The following is a 21,864-nucleotide window of genomic DNA, read 5'->3' as shown; positions in this document are numbered from 1 at the left end:
ATCTGTCACTTCATTCTAAAGAGAAGCAGTAAATCTGAAGAACGTTTGACATTTTATTATAAATGGTCATCAATACAGAACCAAAGTAATCTTTATAAATATCTACAAAAAGCACAAATGCAGGTTAAAAAACATTTTCTAGCATGAGCAAAGGGCTCATGGCTTTCAGTTTTCACTTTCTATGAGCCTGTTCTTAGGGAAGAAATAATTTTAAAAGGCTTCTTTTTGTTAAAGTATGCTTTTTTAGTGGTTTGGGTTTTAACATTCACTGTGAAAACAAAGCTCTGTTGATTTATCGAAGAGCAAACCAGAAAGGGCGACACATGACCTTGTTGTCCAGTAAATCTGGAATAATCCCACTGTATTATGATTTTAACACTAATTTATATGAAAACAGAAACTAGTCCAAGGCATTTCAAAACGCCAACATCTTTCATGCTTTTTTGGCATATTGCCTGTCCACCTCAGAGTCAGCATGAAGACTCAGCAAGTCGTGAAGACTTCATTCCTGTCCACACTGGAGAGTTGGTCTCCCCCAGAGTCCAGGTCAAAGTGCACTAGTCTTGCTTCTATTACAACTGTTTGGAGGATTTTGTCCCTTGCTAACTCTCTCCTTTCCTGTAATCCTAAATCATGCAAACACACAATCTCATACACACAACAACCCCAGCTGTTGCTATTCTTCATGATCAAGAAATTAAGCCAGGACTGCCAGTAGAGGCTTGCTAAAGCCTCTAAGCAGATCACTTTAGATTTTACCGTTACAGACAAATGCTGTTGTGTAACATGGTAGTTACCTGCTGACTGGGGCGACAGATAAGAGGCGATGGTCTCTTTCTGCTTTAAGAGAATGGAACAATGCCTGTTTGGTGTGTGTGTGTGCGCACATGTATGCTGGGGGGGGGGGGGGGGAGGCGGCGTGTAGGGTTGGAGGAGAGGCAGTATTGCCCCAGTGGTTGAGTACTCTAGATTATTACTTGCTTAATGGAATTTTCCTTGTCCATCTGCTATTTCTTTTGTGCTATGCTCAACAGAGAAGTGCAATTGAAGGAGCTATCTTCAGGAGTTTCACCTGCATTTTAAGAGGGAACACCTTTGTAGCAGTTACCTGTCACTGCATAAAACTGTGTCCCCAGCCTAACAGAGAGAGGAGCAGCAAATTAGCTTCCTGTGATGTTTAAACACAAGAATATTAAAAATCCAACCTACTACGAGCACCAAAATGACAGCATTTGCATTTCCCTATGTTTTTTCGTCTTTTTCAAACACATTTCTGTATCACTGACATGCTGATGTGATCAACACTTCGGGGCGCTGCTCAGCAACACTTCAGTCAGCCAGCCGCGCAGTTGAATGTAAGCAAAGGGACAGTAAAAAGCAAGAAATAACACTGCGTTCCATTTGCAAAATGTCACTCTTCCCATTAGCCTACTGTACTTGACCCTTCTGGCTGGAGGGGTGTCGATGGTTTTATTCAAAGCGTCGTAGATGATTGTATAGAGACTGGACATAGGTGAAGACACACATGGGGTCTGGCTTGTGACCCATCATCATCATGTCATCCACTTCTATCAGACGATCGCAGTGAGCCATTTTCCTGTAGTAATAATAAAACAGGTAGAGCAAATCAAGAGTTAAATCTAAGGCCTGTAACTACTTCCAAGGTTCATTTGCTGCTCTGATTTAAGCATCATTGAGGCATTTAAGAAATCCTGAGGTTCATCAGCAACATTTCATTTCACAATGAAATAGTCAGGCTCAGGTTGGAGATTGTTATTTTTGTGACCATGGAATATTCCTGTTCTTTCCCTCTCTTCCTCTATATTGGGATCTGATCCAAAGCCCTGTAGGTTCTGTTTTTTCCACTGACTGCCATTCACATCCCTGATATCTGTAGCAGGTAGCTCAATCTCACGTTCCTCTGCCCAAGTCTCAGTAAGGAGGGTCATGTGAGTTTGCAAATCATTACTTTTTATGATTATTGTATAGGAAGCTCCAAAAGACTGGGAAAACACAAGAAGAGATGAGATGTGCCAATGAAGGCCCATGTGGTTATGGATTGTTTGTTCTCCACCACCCCATATGTTCAAGGTGTGAGTGACTTGGACAACAACTTCAGATGATCAGGTTGGAGAGCAGAAGCCTGACTGAGATCTGGACGAGCAGAAAATAACAGATCTGCTGAGGCCTAGGATGAAAAATCACAATGTCAGGAAGCAATTTCATCAGCAGAGCTTGTACTGGGGTGAACAGCAATAACTGAGAGAAGAGCCTTTTCTGACACTAGAAGAGAACAGTTAGTTTAAAGGCAACCACAGCTATGAAGTAGTCACTTCTGTAGATACCTCTTACCTAATGTTTCTTACTGTTGTGGGCATGCCGTCTTCTGTTCTCCCCTGTGCTTACTGTTATACGTAAACTGAGATAGAAAAACACGGCAACTTTCCTTTGAGAGTTGTAGATAGTTTTACTTTAGAGATCAACCACCTAAAAGTGTTGTAGAATCTCTTTCAACTCACTGACAAGCAACAAAACTTTTATATATACATATATATGTGTGTGTATAAAAACCTTGTCATTCCCAAATTAATTCCTTTGCTAGGAGGTGTAAAAAGGAGAGCTAACATCATGCTAGGAATTTTCAAAGCTTTTCTCTGGAATGGCAAATGGCAAATCCAGTTCTGTAAGTTATTGCTTTAATTAAAACAAACAAACAAAAAAAACCCCAAACAAAAAAACGTGCTCTGAAAGAACCCCAGAGCTTCAGTGTGGTAGTATTGGTGTTTGAAGATGTATCAGAAGCTGCAGGAAACTTTTAGTCATGTATTCCCACATCCTGTTAGTATTCGGAAAGAGTGTACCAAACCCAGCTGCATACCACATGGAGTGTTCTTACTGCTACACAAGTCAAACAAAACAGCCAGTAAGAATCATGTTGATACTGGGTCAAAAAAGTTACTGTTTCTAGCTGACAAGTTCACACTCGTAATGACTTTAACAAACAAGTTATTTAATTGCCTCGTATACTGCATCAAAAAGGATCAGGACACTGTGACTGAGGGTATTAGCTCTGTCTGTTTTACAAAAAGGCGGTTACCAGGTTGAGATATTGAGAAGCTCTCAGCCTTGATCTAACTCTTTACACTGAATTCAACCTTCATTCTTGTCCAACCAAAGCAACATACAGAGATGAACCCTCCCACAAAACCCAATTCCAAAAGTTAATCTACTTGCTTCCTGCCATTCACAGGTCACAGTTTTTCTGGAGAGGCTGGATGGATATATTAACATGCCTCAAATTCAAACCAGGTATCAAGCAGGTGGGACTGGCTAAGAAACTACAAGTTGTATGTCCAGTTCCTATGGACTGTCAGTAAACATTGGATGCCTTGTGCTCTATGAAATCAAATGTCTTTTTTATGATTGATACTGGCAAATTCATTAAGAATCATTCATTACTTCAGGAACAAAATAATAAAAAAACCCCAAAAACCAAACACAGAGACAAGTAGGGTTTTTTCCTCCTCTGTCCAAGCATAACTCATGAGGCTGATTTCTCAAGTTTAGTGTGTCAGTGCTATAGGCTGGTGAGAATCAGATATGAGAAAGCAGAATTCAAGTACTGCCTGAAGACTGTGAAAGACCTGAACATAGGATTCCAGTGAATTATCCTGTGCTTGATAAAACCACCTCTGATTTTAGACTGCCCAGTGTCCTGTTCTATGCACTCCCCATGCAAAGCTTTATTATCTTTTCTTGACACATGTAAGATAGTGATATAGGATCTACAAGAAGAACGATTAAACTCTTCACTGCAGCCCAGCCACATTAGACTTGAACTGGAAGCACTTCCCAGAGATCTAATGTGATACTCACTCAGCCATGGTGAAGGCCAGCTCAAAGTTCTGCTTGCGATTAGCTGGGTCAAGCTTATTATAATCAAAAGCTTCTGGAAAGAAAGAATGCACAAGAGCACAGAATGCCATCCCATCATTCCAGCTTGAGGAGAAGTTCTGGAGATCAATGTGCTGTCATGATGAAAAAAACACACGTTAATGCAGCACGGGGGAACAGGGAAGAGCAGCTGCTTTTGCTCACTGCAGTTTTCTGTCCTTCTTTCCCACTAACCAAAGCAACAGAGCACAGGCTTTACGTTTTTCTTCTCCTCTTTGTATATCTGTTACATTATTTGTATTCTGAGAAAAAATGGCACGCTCAGCAATGAAAGCCTTTTGCCTGAAATGCCCAGATGCAAAGCAGACACACAGTCAAGGTCCCTGATCCAAAGCGCACTGAAAATACTGGGAAGAATCTTGTCGACATCAGTAAGCTCTGGAGTAGGCCCAATGCACCAGTTCAGTATCTGCGTAAACTAAGGACACTGCTTATCCTTGTGAAGTATTTATAACTGAAGAACAGTTCATTTTGTGGCTGTGAATAAAACTATTCTGAGCACCCAATAAAACAATATACTGAAAAGCTTGCTTTGTTTTTCAGTAAGGCCCAACTCAATGCCTGTTTACACACAGATAGGTAGAAACATAGGAAGAATTACACCTACTGCAAAACCTGATTCTTAGAACAAATGCCTATTGTTACTTTCAACTGCCACAGTGAAAAGAAACATATTTGGGCTCTTGTCTCATACTGCTTTCCCATCATATAAAATTCAAGCCCCAGCTTTTCTGGTAAGCAACTAACAGTAATTTTCACTAGTTCTGCTTATGTATACTATAATTTAGAGTTCAGCAATAATAATGCACATTTTACAATAACGTCAAAAAACATATTACACAAAAAAAAGGTAGAAAAAATTTTTCTCTTTCTCCTGGAAATTGCTTTGGCAATTGCAGTTTAAGGCCAGGTAAAATTACTAAAATCTCAACTGCTGAATTCTTTTAGCTACACTGATGTTACCTCATAGAAATTAGCTCACTAACAGCACGTGATTCAACCTCAACCATTTACTACAAATTCACTTGTCTAATACCAGCAGAGAGTACTTTGGTCTGCTGTGTAGCAAAAGGGCCACAGTCTCCATGTACTGGCAAAATGTTATTCAGATCTTGTCGTATATAATGAGAATGCAAAAATCACAGCCTGCAACTAAGCAAAAAATGTGTGAGTGTATACTGAAGTCTATATCCATAAGCACAAAGATGTAGGCTTTCAGACAAACACTAATGCATTGCTCTGACAGACATACAGAATCTCACTCGTGCAATCACTGACTGTCTTGAAATGCTGCCCATGCAAACCATGTTTGCGTTACCCGCACAAAACTTTATGACCTTGAGGAAGTTAACTCATTGTCTAGCATGTTTTACATTCACTTTTTGAGTATGCTTTGTGGCAAATTCTCCTGAAAAAAGAGAGAGCTGAAAGTGCTAGCATTGTCTTCACCTTGTATCCTATGGTTTTTGAGCGACACCAGTCTAACAGAATTTGTTTAATGCTGCTAGCGCTGGCAACCCCAAAACTCTGCGACCTCTTCAGCTTAGCTCTGGATTCTCCTTTTCCTCTGGAAAATTAACAGAGACCAGATTAAATTACATTCCAGAAAAACTTAAACCTACTTGTCAGCAACATCTATGCAACCTTGCCCAGGTCAGCCCCTGTCCAGGTGATATGTGAGAAACACGTTGCTGAAACTTCAACTTGTTGGTCCTGCAAGAAAAACTCATTTTCATTTCACTAAAGCCAGGATTCCAAGCCCCCTTCTATTTAAAGCATACCCCCATCATGGTGCAGAAAGAACAGTCCATGCTTTTGGTCCTTAATCAATGGCAACAGAAAGTCACTATACTCCCAGTCTCTTATAATGACAGAGAAGGCAGCTTTCACAGCACTCTTTCCTGATAAAAGGCACCTGCTTCTTCAGCTGAAGAACTCCAAAGCCAGAGGAATCTGTAGCTGTGAATTTCCAGGGCTCAGTCTGTGAAGCCAGCGAAGCTATACATGACCTCATATTGTCCCTTAGCTCAAAATCCTACATTGAGAGAGTCCTCCCACCCAGCTGTCCTCTGCTGGTAATAACTGACAAATTAGTTTCCCATTAATAAACCCATTCTGGAGACAAGGGGTGCGACGTACTTTCCACCATCGTGTTCAAATTTCTCGAAAAGCGCTTTCCTGGCCTGTGTTCCTGTAGTCCGTGGGAGCGTCTGAGACCGCACCAGTTCTCGCCTCCTTTCAACTTGGCGATGTACAATGGGAGGGGAGGAGTGAGAGCTGGGGGTCACATCACAGTAACTGTCAGTGGCACTGGAGAAACATAACATGAAAAGTATGTGGTTAAACAAAAAAGTAACTCTCTGCAGTGCCAGGAGTCAGCATAATGGTCCAACTGTTGCCTGCTCTAAACCTCCCAAAACAGCTGTTTCAAGAGGAACTGAAAGAGTCAAAAGCAATTTAAGTAAAAGTCAAAGGTTTATTGACAGAAAACAGCACTTAAGTATAGAAGAGTGTAAGGTACTTTTACAAATGAGACATAGCTGGACAAGTCACAAATGCTTTATAGCACTGAGCAGAACAACAATTAAACACCGAGGAGAGAGGAGAGAAGAGGTTGTGGTGACACAGGAGCACTAAATCCCTTTAATTTCCAACTTTGGGGTTCCTGGAGGGTAAGTCACATTTTAAAAATGGCACTTGAAGAGTAATTCAGAATCCTGAGCTCATGTCAGTGTTGCTTCACTGACCACAAGCTGATAATTTGATTGAGAAATATAGGATTATATTCTAATTTGTGTTTATTTGAGCCATAAACCACTTCATCAGCATTAATGAAGTAAGCCACACATTGCATTTGGAAATGTTCCCCATGGCAGAGATGGGGAAACTGAGGCAAAGAGCAATGACATCAGTGTCACACATTTAATTCCTGGTACAGATGGAGGTCAGATCTGACAGCAAGTTCTCTAGGGTGCTCAGCGTATCATGACTCAAATATTGAAGTGCTGATGTTGGAACTAACTGGGAAGAAATGTAATGCCAATTCGGGGATAATTTTCAAGGCAGATACAAGCCCAGTTTAAGAGATTTAAATTGGCTGCCCTCCCATTTTTCTTGATGGATATTTTGCATGCTGAGGATGCCTGGATATCATAGAATCATAGAATGGTTTGGGTTGGAAGGGACCTTAAAGATCACCTAGTTCCAACCCTCCTGCCATGGTCAGGGACACCTTCCACTAGACCAGGTTGCTCAAATAGTACATATGCCAGTAGTAATTGTGATACCATGTAATCCTATACTAAGCAACTGTGACTCCGAGTTAATCAAGAATGTGTAGTAATCCTCAGTCCTCAGCAAGGCATTTATCTACAAACTAAACTCTAGGCTAGCCAAACTAAGGATGTTTGACAGCAGTCATGTGTTGGTTTCCAAAAATAACCCCAAGGTACAAATTTCAACACAGCTGAGTATTTTTAAAAGTGTTTTCAAAGGGCCTGACAACTTGCTCCTCCTACAAAAATCCACTGCTGGCACTGAGTTTTACTGACTAACACTGTAACAATGCTGAAATCCACAATTAGGTCTGCTTTAAACTGCTCTACGAAAGATTTTTATCCCTTCCCATCTCTGTTCTACTTAGCCCTCAGGAAAGCTCACAACCTTTAGTGGGCTTAAAATACAGCATGTGGGACTCGCCTGTTCTCCAAGCCAGCAGAACACCTGTCCCTTGAGATTATACTGACCACAATGGCCTAACAAAACGTCAAGAAAAATGCATACCTTTCACCAGTTTTGGTTCCACTACTCGTCCCATAGCTCACAGCTGAGACAGACTTAGTGACAGAAGTGGTATTCTCTGTATAAAAGCAGGAAAAATAAGATGCATCAGGGCAGAAACTTCTTTTATCTCCTTTCCTCATACGTTTTCAAACCATTTCCTGATAGCCACGCATTGATGTTTACTCACCACGATGAAAAGCTGCAGGCCTCTAACTTCCAGTATGAGCTAACAAGCTGGGAAGGGATTTTCCCCAGGGGTTCAATCCCTCTGCAAAATTGTTGCACTGCAGCAAGGATGGTGTAAACATATCAGAAAGGGCTGTGAGAGGATGCCTTTGATAAAACTGCATTGGGAAGGTTGGATCATTTCAGGCCCTTGTGCAGACCTCAGAGGAGGGCACACTGCCACTGACGTTTCAGTGAAAGGAGGAAATGGTGCTAGAGCTCAGCTTCCAACAGTCATTCTGGCAGACATAAGGAGTCCTGGGAAGTCTGCCATGATTGAGAGCATAATTTAAGTTACCTAATTTCCACCAGCAAAGATTTTAGTTTGTAAAGTAGAACAGATTCCAGAGGTTGCAAAGGTGGCTTAAAACCAACTTTGCATCTTCCTCCCTCCACCCCTGAGATTCTACCTTTTGTGCTTTGCCTCTTAGAGCCCAGCTCTGGACTCCACCTATACTCTGTAAATGCAGAACAACGGAGTGGCTTGCCCAGTTTTAACACATTAAAGCCAAAACGTGTTGCATAAGCCAGCAACTCATTTATTAAAGGCTCCTTCTATACACAAACAAGAAAGACTGGCATCTTGGAAGCAATCCAACCTGATCACTGTCCAAATCACACTCTGAAAATGCTGAACTCTCCCCACTGCTTATAGAAGGGATCCAGATCAGCTAGACTTCTCACATAAAACACCCTGGTAAATGCCAGCATACAGATGTGACAAATTTGGGACCACAAACAATTGCCAGATATTTGTGCAAATCTCAGAGGTTTTAAGCTGAGGAAGAGCGTGATCCCTATTCTGGATGAGCTACATCTTTGCTAAACTGACACTTGAGACCACTGTGAAATGCCAGTACATTGTGTAGACAGTAACAGCTTGGTGACATCAATCAGAAGTACTTCTGGATAGAGCTCAACTTATCTATTTTGACTGAAACCGAAAATCCTTAAGGCATTTTGTCCTTTGACACATTCATATATGAAGAAGACTACTTACTGCTATTCTGCTCAAAGGAATTTGCTTCAACATCCATAGGGTGGGCCCACCACTTTCTAACTGCCATTACGTTGCGTCCAGTCACAGTTTTCACTTCATTAGCTGAAATCTTCACTGCTCAAACTGTCTGTTCTGCCACACTTTTCTGGCACCTATTGTTTCCACTGCAGAGATTGCCTTAGAGTACACATGTACACCACTGTGCAAATAAGGATAAGTACCCCTCGCTTTGAGCTGATTGAGAATCTGATACAGCAGAACTAGTTTCCATGATACCTGGAAAACTGAATCCGCATGCAGTCTTGTTAGCAATTTTAATATTACCATGTACCTACTAATTGGAACTACATGCTCACACCTGAGTCCCCCAGACATGGAGCATGGAATCCCTCTCAATTTGTGTTGCATAAGGACACGCTGATAGGAATACTCACCTCCAGCGGCAGATGAACCCATTGTTCTCACTGCACTTGAATTCCAGGCCTTCACTGAAACAGCAGAACAAAAGACAAAGGAAGGCTTTGCTACATTCTTAGCTTTAATAAGGTAAAAGTTGAAAGAATAATCTGTAAATAATCCCTATCTCTTGCTGGCAATTCCATCGGGTCCCTCTCTATAATTTCTGACCCATATATATAGTCTGATCTCTAAGTGTCACTATCACTAAATGTATATGAAATACAGCTCAAAGTAGAATGACTTCTATATGAATGAAATAAGATTTCCTTTTTTTTTTTTTTTTAAACTCAGTTAGGATATAAATAAGATTCTGCAATCACTCTGACTTGTGTATATGTGTCAGTCTGCTGTCGATCATTCCTCCCTTCAAATGACTGTTGAACCCATTAGCCAAATATCTGCCTAACTTCTCAAGGGGCCTCAGGTCTCAAAGCACTAAAAACTCCTGCAAGTTTTATTAAAATAGCCAGCCACATTGAAGAGCTACTTATTCAGTAACTGTCCTAGAAGATAAGCTGCACTATGAACTCAACTATATTAGGCAGCAAAAATTCTCAGCAGATGTGACATTATAGCCTAAGGCTCCACCTAGGACCCACAATATTCTAAATCAGTGTCCCACCACAGGATATGTAGCCACAGAAGCGAGGTTTCATAATTACCAGTAGGACACAGGACAATCCCGTAGCACCAGTTTCTTGAAGTAAAGAAATGGGGCACAGCTTCATCAAACAAATTATTTTTGTCTCTTTTACCTGACTGGTTGGAAGTTTTCACTGCCATCGCATTTTTGCTCTTGCTCTGTCCCAACAGGCCAGCAGACGCATTAGTTGTTCCTGTTGAACAGATGGTCTCTCCTGAAAACTTCTCTGATATCCTGGTTACTGCAGTAACGGGAAGGTGGGGCATCTGTAAGGTGACTGCTGGGGCATGGGCTTCAGGGGAAGAGTCTGACATGTGAAAAGAGGTCAGTTCATGGGAGACTTTTGACTGACCTAGTGAATAAAAAGAAAAGGAGAGAGGAAGTAAATTTAGTTGCAGATTTGTAACAGAGTTACAAACCAATTTCCATGCAACAACTTTATTTTACAGGTCATTGGAATTACTCCACCTAGTTCTCCCTGGGGGACATGACACCATTTACAGGACGCTGCAGAAACAACCCTAGTGTAAGTGATCCTTGCAGCAATTGTACCTGTCCTACATGAATGCAAGAACAGGTTCTTCAGATCATTAATCCACCAGCATCTGCATTTGGTAATGTCCTCCTCTTCCTCTGTGCAGCCCCCGCCCCCAATCTCCTGCTGTGGGTTAGGAGTCAGCATTCTTGTTCTTTTCATGGTTTTATGAAATGCTGTGTGCCTGTTTTCTCTAAAATGGAGATAGTAAGTCCTTCCTCCGCTGAAGGATGATGGAAGCAGAGAGGTAAATTGCAAAATGTTTTGGGATGCAAGGCTACAACAGCACCCAGAATAGCTGGCCTTATTATCACTAGTGCCCCAAGATAATGTGACAGTAATGGTCTCTAATTTATGAAACACTATAGTGCATGCTTAAGACTTAAGTTAAAGTTTAAAAGTTAAACTCCTAATCAGGAAATAAAGTTAAACGGTATCAGTGCCACAGTACAATATCCATGCTGAAACCACAGCAGATTCTAATGCTTCCAACATGTGAGAGCTGCTCTATGACTGCCAGGATCAGGTATTTTACAAGTAGTGCTACTTCATTTCATGCCCTGTTCCTACCTGATGAAGACTGATGCCCATTTTCAATGATGGAAGAACTAAAAACTCTTCTAAACTCAGGTTTGTGGTGGTCATCCAGGTCTACACTCTGTCAGAACAGACAACAGACACAACAGCTAAATTTCAAACAGCAGCAAAAGTTAGACGAATATCCAGAAACACCTGCCAAGAAAAGGTCTTCCTTGTGCTAGTGACCACAATACAAGAAGGGAGCAACTATCTAACCCCAAGAGCCAAAACCTGCAAACTGAGCGCTGGCAATGCAGGACTTGAATCAGTCTTCACATACTTGTCCTCACACACCCCATGCACCTAGGAGGGGTCTTCCACTTTTGTTACATAAAGGCAGCACCATCCACTGTGAAGGTGGTAAACAAGACTCTGCACAACAGTAGAGAGATTGATTGAGATTGCATAAAACGCTTAATGTTCTGCAGTTTTTTTCTGTTTGCTGCAGAAAAAATTACATTCTGATAACATATTGCAAAAGCATTACATAATGTAAGTATGATCCTAGAACTTTACAGCTGCATTATAATCTGCAACTTCTGTAAGGATAGTTTTTTTCTGGGAAAAGCACCAATTTTTTCCACAATGTTTGCCAATTTAATTCCAGAAAAATCAGCCAAGGATTTTTTTTGGTGGTTTTTTTTTTTTTTTTTTTTTTTTCCGGTTGGTTCATGTGTGTGTGTGGGCATGCAAAAAACTATGCAATTTTTTGCTGCAGGAACTAAAGAAAGAAGAAACCGCTTCACAGATACACGATTACTTCAATTAAAAAACGTAGTTTCCAAGCAGCAGCATATACAAGCAGCAGAGTGAAACTCCCCAACACAAAGTCCATGAAAAAGTTTTAATTGATTCTAGACAGATATCTAACTACCAGATTGGCCAAAAATTTTATGAATAAATGAAGAAAAAAAAAAACATCTGTAATGTGCCCTTATAAACATAATCCAAAATTCTTATAAACTCAAGCCAAACAAGTTTTGTTTTGTTTTTTAGACAGACAGAAAGACTGAAGATAGATACTGAAGAAGATTTTATACTGCAGGTAAGTATAAAAACAACAGAACATAACAGAAAAGGAAAGAGGCAGGCTGTATACATATAATAACTTAACTTGTCTCTGCTTTTCATACACAGGAAATATGGAGCAAACTGGTGGTTTGATTTTACTTATTTATTCCATAGCTTCATCACAAATTATTAGAATAATTTATTTATAGGGTGGAAAAATGTATCTCATGTAAAATACAGAAACCATATGATCAATTCAAGATAAATCAGCAAAAATAGTTTCTTGGAACTTGTCTGCTGTTTACCATGCATCTGTTTATACTCATCCGAACTTAATTAAGAATACCAGACAACAACGTTAACGCACCTTGGAGATTTTTTAAAAGCATTTAATCTCGTTAGATGCTGCAGAGTGCACAGACTGTTTTAATATCCATTATTTGAGATACTAGGGCTTTCATTACCTCAAATACAAATCCCAGTCAACTCCTGGTAACTATGGTCTGAGATCTTGCTAAGAATGTGTTAACTAGTATTAGATTACAGTAAGGCAGCCTAAACACAATTTTATCATAGAGTATACAGTTATGGGCTTAGATTCTGATCCTCCTAGACATTTGTCAACTTCCAACTGATTTCAATGGAACACAGGTATATGTAGCAGAATTTGATCTACACACCCACACTACTAAAGTCGAGGAAAATCCTTCTCTTGACTTAAAGGTTGGGCCCTACATTCTCAGATCACTATCAGTATCCAGGCTTTTCAAGACTACAGCATAATTTGGAGAAATTATTAAAGTGTGGTAAAATCCCATTAACCTGACTTCAAGATAAGGATCTACTGCGTTGTAAGCAAGTGTCTTACAAAGATATAATACAATAAAACGCAGAAAGGAATGGCAGCAAGACACTGAGATACTGTGAACTGTCTTTAAGGCTCAGCTTGGATGGTGTATTTTATTATATTGAGGTGTATTCTATTTTTTAACCTGGGGTCAGATTCTCATGTCAATTTTTTCTACGCTAGGTGAGGAAAAGAGATAGAATCACGTGGATATGATTTTCAAACAAACAACACAAGACAAAGTTCAGAAGAGGACTGGAGACTTCCCAAAAATGTGGAAGATGTACTCTCAGAAAAGACAACTTTTAAAGGTTTCTCAGCCAGGAGCTTTCATTTAATTCTCTTGCCTAGTTTCTAAGTCAATGATCTTCCTGGGGTTATATATGCACTTCGTGCTCTGCTAGATAAGAGCACAGAGGTTACATGATAAGCCAAGACATTCCTTAGTCTGTTTACCACTAAAATGCATAAGAGATGCTGCTTTTTAAAAAAAAAGCAAAAAACAAAAACCAAAAAACCAGAACCAACAACGACTCAAACAACCAACCACACACACCACCGTGTTTAGCACAATGTTGCTTATAGCCCTGTTAACAAGACTGACAGATTTCCAGATGCCCAATGAAGGCTTCAGATGTCCTAGCTGTCCTAAGACAGCTAGGAGTTAGAATGTCCATTCCACAACTAGGTTAGCCTGCCTTAAGATACGCTGCAAGTTCTACAAATCAAATCTGTAATGAAGTTCAGTATATCAATCCGAACAAGGAGAACTTTTGCTTCATTTTATTTTTCCTCCATCTTTCTTACTTAAAAAGAAAGGAAAATAAACTAGATTGGGGAAGTTGGAACGTTCAGAACTTCTCACTCTTTTCCAGCATCTAAAACTTTCTTACAAGCAAAAGCACCAGGCTATCTATCAGCTATCTAGGTTCCACTGATTTTTGTGGGATCTCTCCCATTTAAAGGCTTCATTACAGACAGGTTTTCAGGAGAGCTCACATCCAACAAAGCTGCAGTCTTTAGATGGTTACTCAGCTTAGGCCGAAAAGGAGTGATGAGTTCTTTTGCAAAGCTAGTCTGCAAACTTTTTTCACAACGCATCACCAGAAGAACAACTTATTTAAAATAACAATTGTCTCTCCTGATAATCAAAAATATTTTTCATTTTTATACCATCTGCTACCCCCACAGAGAATGCTTCCATATGCACACACAGTCTGACTTACTGCTGCTAATCTGGATCTGTGTCCTTGTATCCAGATCTTTTAATTTGTGAAAATAAAATTATTTTGAAACTTTTGTATTTGTCAAGAAGAAGGTACTATGCATGAGTAAATTCACTTATCACTAGCTGCCAGGATTAACTTGAGAAAAGTACACCAAATAATAATTATACAAACCACGCAGAATCAGGGGTTCAGAACTTTTATTGCTGTATTCACTGTAATCGAGATCCTAGTCAACATTTATTGCCCATATCCAGAACTGAAATGTAAAGCACAGCTAATGCAGCTCCCTAGAATGTACCCATGGCATACAGTTAGAACTGTATTTCATGTCAGCCATTGTGACCTGAATGTGTCGAATGCCTGCATAGACTGTATTTATAAGATGGGGGGGGTGGGAGCAAGCAAAACAGTCAAATGAGATGGTCATTGCAAAGATCATGTAGCATCCTACACACTGAACTGGCTTCCTAATGCAGTGACAGGTGCTGCATTAATTTATTTTACGCAAACCTGATTACCACATTTTGGCTAACAGTGCTGGGAAGAAACTGATACCAGGCTGGAGGACAGGGAAGGCTGATGAGCTGATAATACACTGGGAGGATCTGAGATCTGATTCTACCCTGCATTTAGTAGTGTCAGGCTAAAATACTTTAAAATCCACTTTGTTTGGAGATGCCAAGCTTCTGACAAACCCATGTGTCTAACAATAGATTGTAAATAGCAGAGGACAGGTACCTATATCTGTGCTTAATAATGAGAAGTACTCATTTGTACAACTCATGTAACAACAACATGATGAGGAACTGGTGAAGTTGAAGACACTAATGTTTTGCATGTCTTACTCAGGCTTGCTCTTAGAACTAATCTCTCTGTAGCTTGGAAGTCTCCATGTAATGTAGGGTGATGATACTTTCCATAGTTGTACAGCTCCTGGAATCCCTCCTTCACTGCAAAGAAGTTAGACCTTGGAGATCCATAACTGGAAGCTGCTATAAAACAGGTGAATCATAGAATCATTTAGGTTGGAAAAGACCTTTAAGATCATCAAGTCCAACTGTTAATCTAGCACTGCCAAGTCCACCACTAAACCATGTCCCCAAGCACCACATCTACATGGCTTTTAAATACCTCCAGGGATGGTGACTCCACCATTTCCCTGGGCAGCCTGTTCCAATGCTTGATAACCCTTTCAGCGAAGAAATTTTTCCTAATACCCAATCTAAACCTCCCCTGGCGCAACTTGAGGCCATTTCCTCTCATCCTATGGCTTGTTACTTGGGAGAAGAGGCCAACACCCACCTCTCTACAACCTCCTTTCAGGTAGTTGTAGAGAGCGGTAAGGTCTCTCCTCAGCCTCCTTTACTCCAGGCTAAACAACCCCAGTTCCCTCAGCCGCTCCTCATAAGACTTGTGCTCTAGACCCCTGACCAGCTTCGTTGCCCTTCTTTGGACACGCTCCAGCACCTCAATGTCTTTCTTGTAGCGAGGGGCTGTCCTGGTTTTGGCTGGGATAGAGTTAATTTTCTTCACAGCAGCTAGTACGAGGCTATGTTTTGGATTTGTGCTGAAAACAGTGTTAATAATATAGATATGTTTTCGTTATTGCTGAGCAGTGCTTACAAAGAGTCAAGGCCTTTTCTGCTTCTCACCCCACCCCACCATCTGGTGGGGAGTAGGCTGGGGGTGCACAAGAAGCTGGGAGGGGACACAGCCAGGACAGCTGACCCCAACTCACCAAAGGGCTATTCCATACCATATGGCATCACGCTCAGCATATAAAGCTGGGGGAAGGAGTAGGAAGGGGAGGACGTTCAGAGTTACGGCGTTTGTCTTCCCAAGTCACCGTTAAGCATGACGGAGCCCTGCTTTCCTGGAGATGGCTGAACACCTGCCTGTGATGGGAAGGAGTGAATGAATTCCCTGTTTTGCTTTGCTTGTGTGCAGCTTTTGCTTTACCTAATAAACCGTCTTTATCTCAACCCATGAGTTTTCATACTCCTACTCTTCCGATTCTCTCCCCCATCCCACCGGGGGGGAGTGAGCAAGCGGCTGGGTGGGGCTTAGTTGCCGACTGGGATTAAACCATGACATGGGCCCAAAACTGAACACAGTATTCGAGGTGCGGCCTCACCAGTGCCGAGTGCAGCGGGACGATCACTTCCCTAGTCCTGCTGGCCACACTATTTTTGATACAAGCCAGGATGCCATTGGCCTTCTTGGCCACCTGGGCACACTGCTGGCTCATACTCAGGTGGCTGTCAACCAATACCCCCAGGTCCTTCTCTGCTGGGCAGCTTTCCAGCCACTCTTCCCCAAGCCTGTAGCGTTGCATGGGGTTGCTGTGGCCCAAGTGCAGGACCTGGCACTTGGCCTTGTTGAACCCCATACAACTGACCTCAGCCCATCGATCCAGCCTGTCCAGGTCCCTCTGCAGAGCCTTCCTCCCCTCTAGCAGATCAACACTCCCACACAACTTGGTGTCATCTGCAAACTGGCTGAGGGTGCACTCGATCCCCTCATCCAGATCATTGATAAAGATAGTAAACAGGAGTGGCCCCAACACAGAGCCCTGGGGAACACGGCTTGTGACTGGCCGCCAACTGGAGTAAACTCCATTCCCCACCACTCTTTGGGCCTGGCCATCTAGCCAGTTCTTTACCCAGTGAAGAGTACACCTGTCCAAGCCATGAGCAGCCAGTAACCCAGTAGTGAAAATCCCACGCATTCAGAAAAAGTAAACACCAGATCATGAGATTAGAAAGAAAAGAAATATTTCCCCTCTGAGCCTCTAAGGTGCATGTCTGTTATGTCTTCAAGCTTTTGCCTGCAACAAGGTCAAACTGTAGAAGAATGACAGACAAATGAGATTCCTCTCTCTCAAATGAGAGATCTCAGTCATCCAAAGTCTTTCATAAAAGCACTAATTATCAAAAGGGCCATGATAAAAATCATTGGATCTAGAAATGCTGTTTATCTGTGAGAGGTACCTCCCTCTCTTGTTACACATGCCAAATGAAATTGAGGCTTCACTTTGGTAAACAGCAAAACCACCACTGACTTCCGCAAGGCAAGATTTAACACTCTGTTCCTTGCATATAAAGAGATCATTGATACATCAGAAGTGGGGAATGATGAAGTGTGTGAGGAAATGCAAACAAGTCTGCTAGACACCACCAAGAACTGCACCACATTTACCCCTTAATTCTACTAGAAAGCCATTGTCCGTCAGATAACACAAGTATTCTCTATCTGTAACTGACCCTGCAGCTTGAAGAAAAAGCCTCAAAAGCCATGAGCATATTAGGAAAGCTTTTGCACATGGAATAATCACTGAAGAAAAACAGTAGAAGCACTTTTCACAGAACCTTCTTTGAAGCAAGGCTGGATAAAAATGGACAGCAGGGAACAATTCTACCTTGGCAGCTTCAGCAGGTGCCCATGACTATGTCACAGTGAATTAAAACAAAACAAAACAAACAACAACAAAAATAATCTAGACAAGGATTAAGGCAACCTTGGAATGCCACCATTCCAAAAGGACACTTGCAGGAAGTGTAAGAGAATAGTAAGAAGGAAATGAAACTACCGGACCTCCTTTATCAAATATAGGAGTTGAGATGGCTTAGAATCATAGTATGTAACGCCAGGTGACTGCTGGATCACTTAATCTCCCTGCCTGTATACCCCAGGTCATTATGCAGTTCCTCCCAGGCTGACTAACTGTTGGGTGGCATCAGGTCACCACACAGAGATACCAATAGGTACTATTTGTTTAGATCTTCCCAGGTGGTCATAGCCAGCTATTCATTTCTCTGCTGCTTTGACCACTGCAGGCAGGTTCTCTGCAGCGGTCTGTCTAGCAGTGTGTCCACATTGTACAGAAACTCTTCTGACAGCATAAAAACAGAACACCCTTACAGTATTTTTAGTTCTCCCTGTTCACAAAGGCATCATGCTCAACAACAAACACTATGGAAAGATCATGAAGTGATAAAGCTCCTGCCAAAATGTAAGATCTGATCAACAAAAACAAGACAAAACTCTTCCTTTCTAACAATCACAGGCAGGTAGGAGAGAGACCCGAGTGACTGCAGAGGATGACAAACAGCAACAAACTGCTCAGTAAGGGATAAATCCTCAGCAGTGCAGCTATGGCTCCAGGATCCCACTTTAAAATTAATTCTTCAAACATAGCCCATTTCCACCTTTGCGAAAACAGCTCTCAGATTCTGGCCTGGTTGGAGAGCCAAATAAAGTTTGCCATCAAAATACCAGAAAGATTCACCTCCAAATCACAGTGGCTAACGGCCATTTAAAATTCCACCTAAATCAGCACTTAGACTGTTGTATACCAGATTTCAAGGGCAGCATAGCAGAGATTGCCTGAAGATTAGAATTAAAAGGAGATTTGTGTCCTTACTTCTGAACTATGCTTGGAACTCCCTGGCTTCACTTTTTTCAGTCAAATTACCTTAAAAAAATAATCGAGCAATATTAGAAAATAATGGTTCAGACACTGAAGATGCTCAGAATCTCCAGTATCCGATCTGCAAAAGGTAGTCTTAACTCTTATCCCAAGTATTTGGCTAGAAACATTGAAGGCAACAGAACCCAGCCTTTTGTTGGGATAAACGCTGCATCAACCACACAGTAAAAAGGAACTCAACCAATAAATCTTTTCAGGAGAAAAGGAGCACATCCTGATTTGCTACTATTTCCAGGTCAGTATTATTTGCTCCTCGTATCTCATACTTATAAAAGTATTTACTAAGGCTAGAAGTGTCACCAATTTTATCACAGGTACTCGTTTATCGGAAAACACAGTGTAATTTATGGTACTCTGTTTCAGGTGCTTTGGTCATATAATCAGAAATTACAAGCAACTGAGGGAATGCTTTCTTCATTACAGAGAATCTGGGTGACCGGCACAGTGACCAAGGCTTGCTCTTTAGTCATTTGAGCACAGCCACGTCAGAACCTTACCCACAAAATCACGTTTTCATTGCATGCATTTGGTGTGTGTAGCTCTAGCTGCATCTCCCATGGTTCTCAGTACTGAAATTCCTTCTCGGTCAGCTATGCTAACTCGGGAAGTTGTCCAGCCTTCTGGGGAAAATTGTTGGGAGGGCACTGAAGAACTATCAGTACTTCAGTGATCTTCCCTGAACCCTCAAAGCAAAGCGGGAAGGTTCCAATCCAAACAAAAGCCCATTCTGTGCTTTAATGCAGACTGGTACCTAAAGCTGGATAGTGCCATAACCGTGATGCAAGACTTTTCACAGAGCATGAAGTACACACCACAATGTACGCAGTGGTGATGGAGCAGGTGAGATGGTGTGAGGGACCACACCCCCTTGTCCCTTCCATGTCGCTCAGCTCACTTCTGGTCCTTGCAATACAAACAAGCGTGGATGGCTCCACGGAACAAAAAGGAGCAGATCTGAGGGTTGTGTGTGTGCTGCTTACCTTTGTCACGTGGGGTAAAGGCAGCAGTTGCCACAACTATGTTGGAACAATGCATCAAGCAAGTGAAGAGGCTTTACCTCTTCACTTGCCCTATGCCCCCATTCTTCAGTCAGTAGGAATGAAAAGGGCTGTAATGCAATACAGACTCTCTGCCCATTCCCCCTAATTTAACTTTGAGTGAATTTCATTTCCAAGCTTTTATTTTCCATCCCCAAAGCCTGGATAGACCACAGACCAGCTTTTCATGCTCCAATAGTCTTAAAGACCCCTTAAGACATGGCTTAATCAAGATTACACAAAATAGGCTGTCATCTGTGAAAGCCAAGTCTCTAGTAGCACACAGTTTTATGTGACTGAATCACGGTGTTCTGTCTGGCTGCCACCTCCTGGTGTCAAGGATTGTACAGGAGCTCTCAACTTTTTCCATAGAGCGGGACACATAGAAAAAGTATTACACAAAACATCTCGGTGCCAGATGAGCTTCCCACTAACGGGGGTTTCCATGCACCGAGTTACAAGGCTCCACTATACTGCAGAAAGTTTTATCACTGGGAGGAATGTGTGTGTTTGTGCTAGTTTAGGTCATGGAGACCATGCCAGCTTGCGTGAGGCCTGCCTCTCAGGGACGAGCTGCAGCACTGCGGGACAGTGGTTGTGCAGCAAAACCATCTCATTGCAGGATGCTAAGTCACTATCTTAGGAAAACATGCTACTGCCTGCTATATGCTGAGCTGTTCTCCTTTGTGAGCCTGCCAACTGGCAAACAGCATTGCTGGCACACAGATCCCCCTGAATCGAGTCCAGAAAGGATACACAGATATTCACATACATATGTATATTGCTAGCTGAGTCTGCCTCAGCTTCTCTTCTTACTTCTAATCACACTGAACTGACAGGTTGCTACCACTCTAACCAAGACCCCAGTCTGACCAAGCAGTGCCATAATGAGGAACATCTCCAGGTGGTATGAGGGCCAAGACCATTTCTCGGAGCACCTCCCAAAAGCCCACTGGCCTTGCACTGGAAAAGAAGAGCCCCGTGTCCCTTAGCGCTCCCCCACGCCAGCGCAGAGCCCGACAACACCCGTGAAGCATCCGCTCATGCACTCTCTCGGCCCTCCCTCCCGCCGCCTCCCTGGCCGCCACCAGCACTTACTTGGCTCCGGCCAGCGACCGCTAGCTTGGCATGGCTGGAGAACCTGCCGCCGGCCGAAACCTGCCCCGGAGCGCCGGGCCCCGCGGCCGGGGGGCTCCCCGCCGCCTCGTCCGCCCATTCCTGCGGCAGCCCCGCCGATCGGCCGAGGGCCTCCACCTGCCGAGACAGGCGCTCCAGCTGCGCCCGCAGGCGCCGGTTCTCCTGCTGCAGCTCAGAGACCGTGTGCGCCAGGGGGCTGGCGAGGCGCAGCACCTCCTCCACCTGCCGGCCTACCCCCTGCTTGAACACCTGGATGTCCACGTGGATCTCCCGGACGGCGCCCCGCAGCGTGTCCTCGTAGCGCCCCAGGGCCTCGCAGACGGTCTGCGCCTCTCGGCCGCCCGGTTCCTCGATCTCACTGGCCATGGCGTCCGCAGGCTGTGCGGCGCGGCCGGGGCGGCGGGGGGCCGCTGGCAGCAGACGCCCGGCTGTCTCCCCTCCCGCCGCCGCCTCTCCTCCCCTCGGAGGGCGCTCTCTGCTTCCCGGCGGCCCTAAGCCCGGCCCCCGCCCTGGCCGGCCCCCGCCGGCGGGCCACGGCCCGCCCTCACGGTGCGAGAAGCGCCGAGCACCGCGGGGGTGCCTCGGCAGCGCCGCGCAGCAGCGGGGCACGGAGGGAGCGGGGCCGCCGCCCGACTCAGCGTACGCTCCTCCAACGGGGAGATGTAATTTCAGGAGGCAGCGGTGAGAGAGCGGGAGAAGGGGCGGGGGCACTGGTTTGTCCGCAGCTGCCCAGGGCTGCGAGGGCCTGAGGGGGCCGGGCGCGGTGGGCTGCAGGCGGGGCCGCGGGAGCGAGACGGCCCGAAGCGGCCGCGGCGCCGGTGTGGGGGAAGGGAGAGGAAGGAGGGGGAGGTGGGGGTCGGGGAGGAATAGGAGAAAGACAGATTGAGGAGAGGAGGGGTGGGTATCTGGTCTTTCCCGGGTCGCTTGGATGATGAT

At 43.4% G+C, this 21,864-nt stretch overlaps 1 protein-coding gene and 1 long non-coding RNA gene across 3 annotated transcripts; one reads left to right on the top strand and one right to left on the bottom strand.

Annotated features, from left to right (window-relative positions):
• Window positions 1–33: 33 nt before the first annotated feature.
• SMTNL2 (smoothelin like 2) lies at window positions 34–21,518 on the bottom strand. 2 transcript variants are annotated; one of them, XM_075518424.1, is made up of 9 exons: window positions 21,178–21,518; window positions 11,170–11,257; window positions 10,177–10,416; window positions 9,397–9,450; window positions 7,738–7,813; window positions 6,094–6,264; window positions 5,404–5,521; window positions 3,877–4,028; window positions 34–1,597 (listed from the first exon to the last, which is right to left on the bottom strand). In XM_075518424.1, the coding sequence occupies exons 1-9, from the start codon at window positions 21,292–21,294 to the stop codon at window positions 1,471–1,473; spliced, it is 1,143 nt and encodes a 380-aa protein (XP_075374539.1). In that variant the 5' UTR covers window positions 21,295–21,518; the 3' UTR covers window positions 34–1,470. The 2 variants fall into 2 exon arrangements, with proteins under 2 accessions (XP_075374539.1, XP_075374538.1); XM_075518423.1 differs by having other exon boundaries at window positions 20,890–21,361.
• LOC142417557 (uncharacterized) lies at window positions 12,501–13,841 on the top strand. Its single transcript, XR_012778051.1, has 2 exons — window positions 12,501–12,721; window positions 13,664–13,841. It is a non-coding gene; the product is annotated as an uncharacterized LOC142417557 (long non-coding RNA).
• Window positions 21,519–21,864: the final 346 nt, after the last annotated feature.

This window comes from Mycteria americana, chromosome 15 (assembly GCF_035582795.1).
Source record: "Mycteria americana isolate JAX WOST 10 ecotype Jacksonville Zoo and Gardens chromosome 15, USCA_MyAme_1.0, whole genome shotgun sequence".
NCBI classification, from domain to species: Eukaryota; Metazoa; Chordata; class Aves; order Ciconiiformes; family Ciconiidae; genus Mycteria; species Mycteria americana.
The sequence above is the reverse complement of the archived record's forward strand: the minus strand, read 5'-3'. Positions and strand labels throughout refer to the sequence as shown.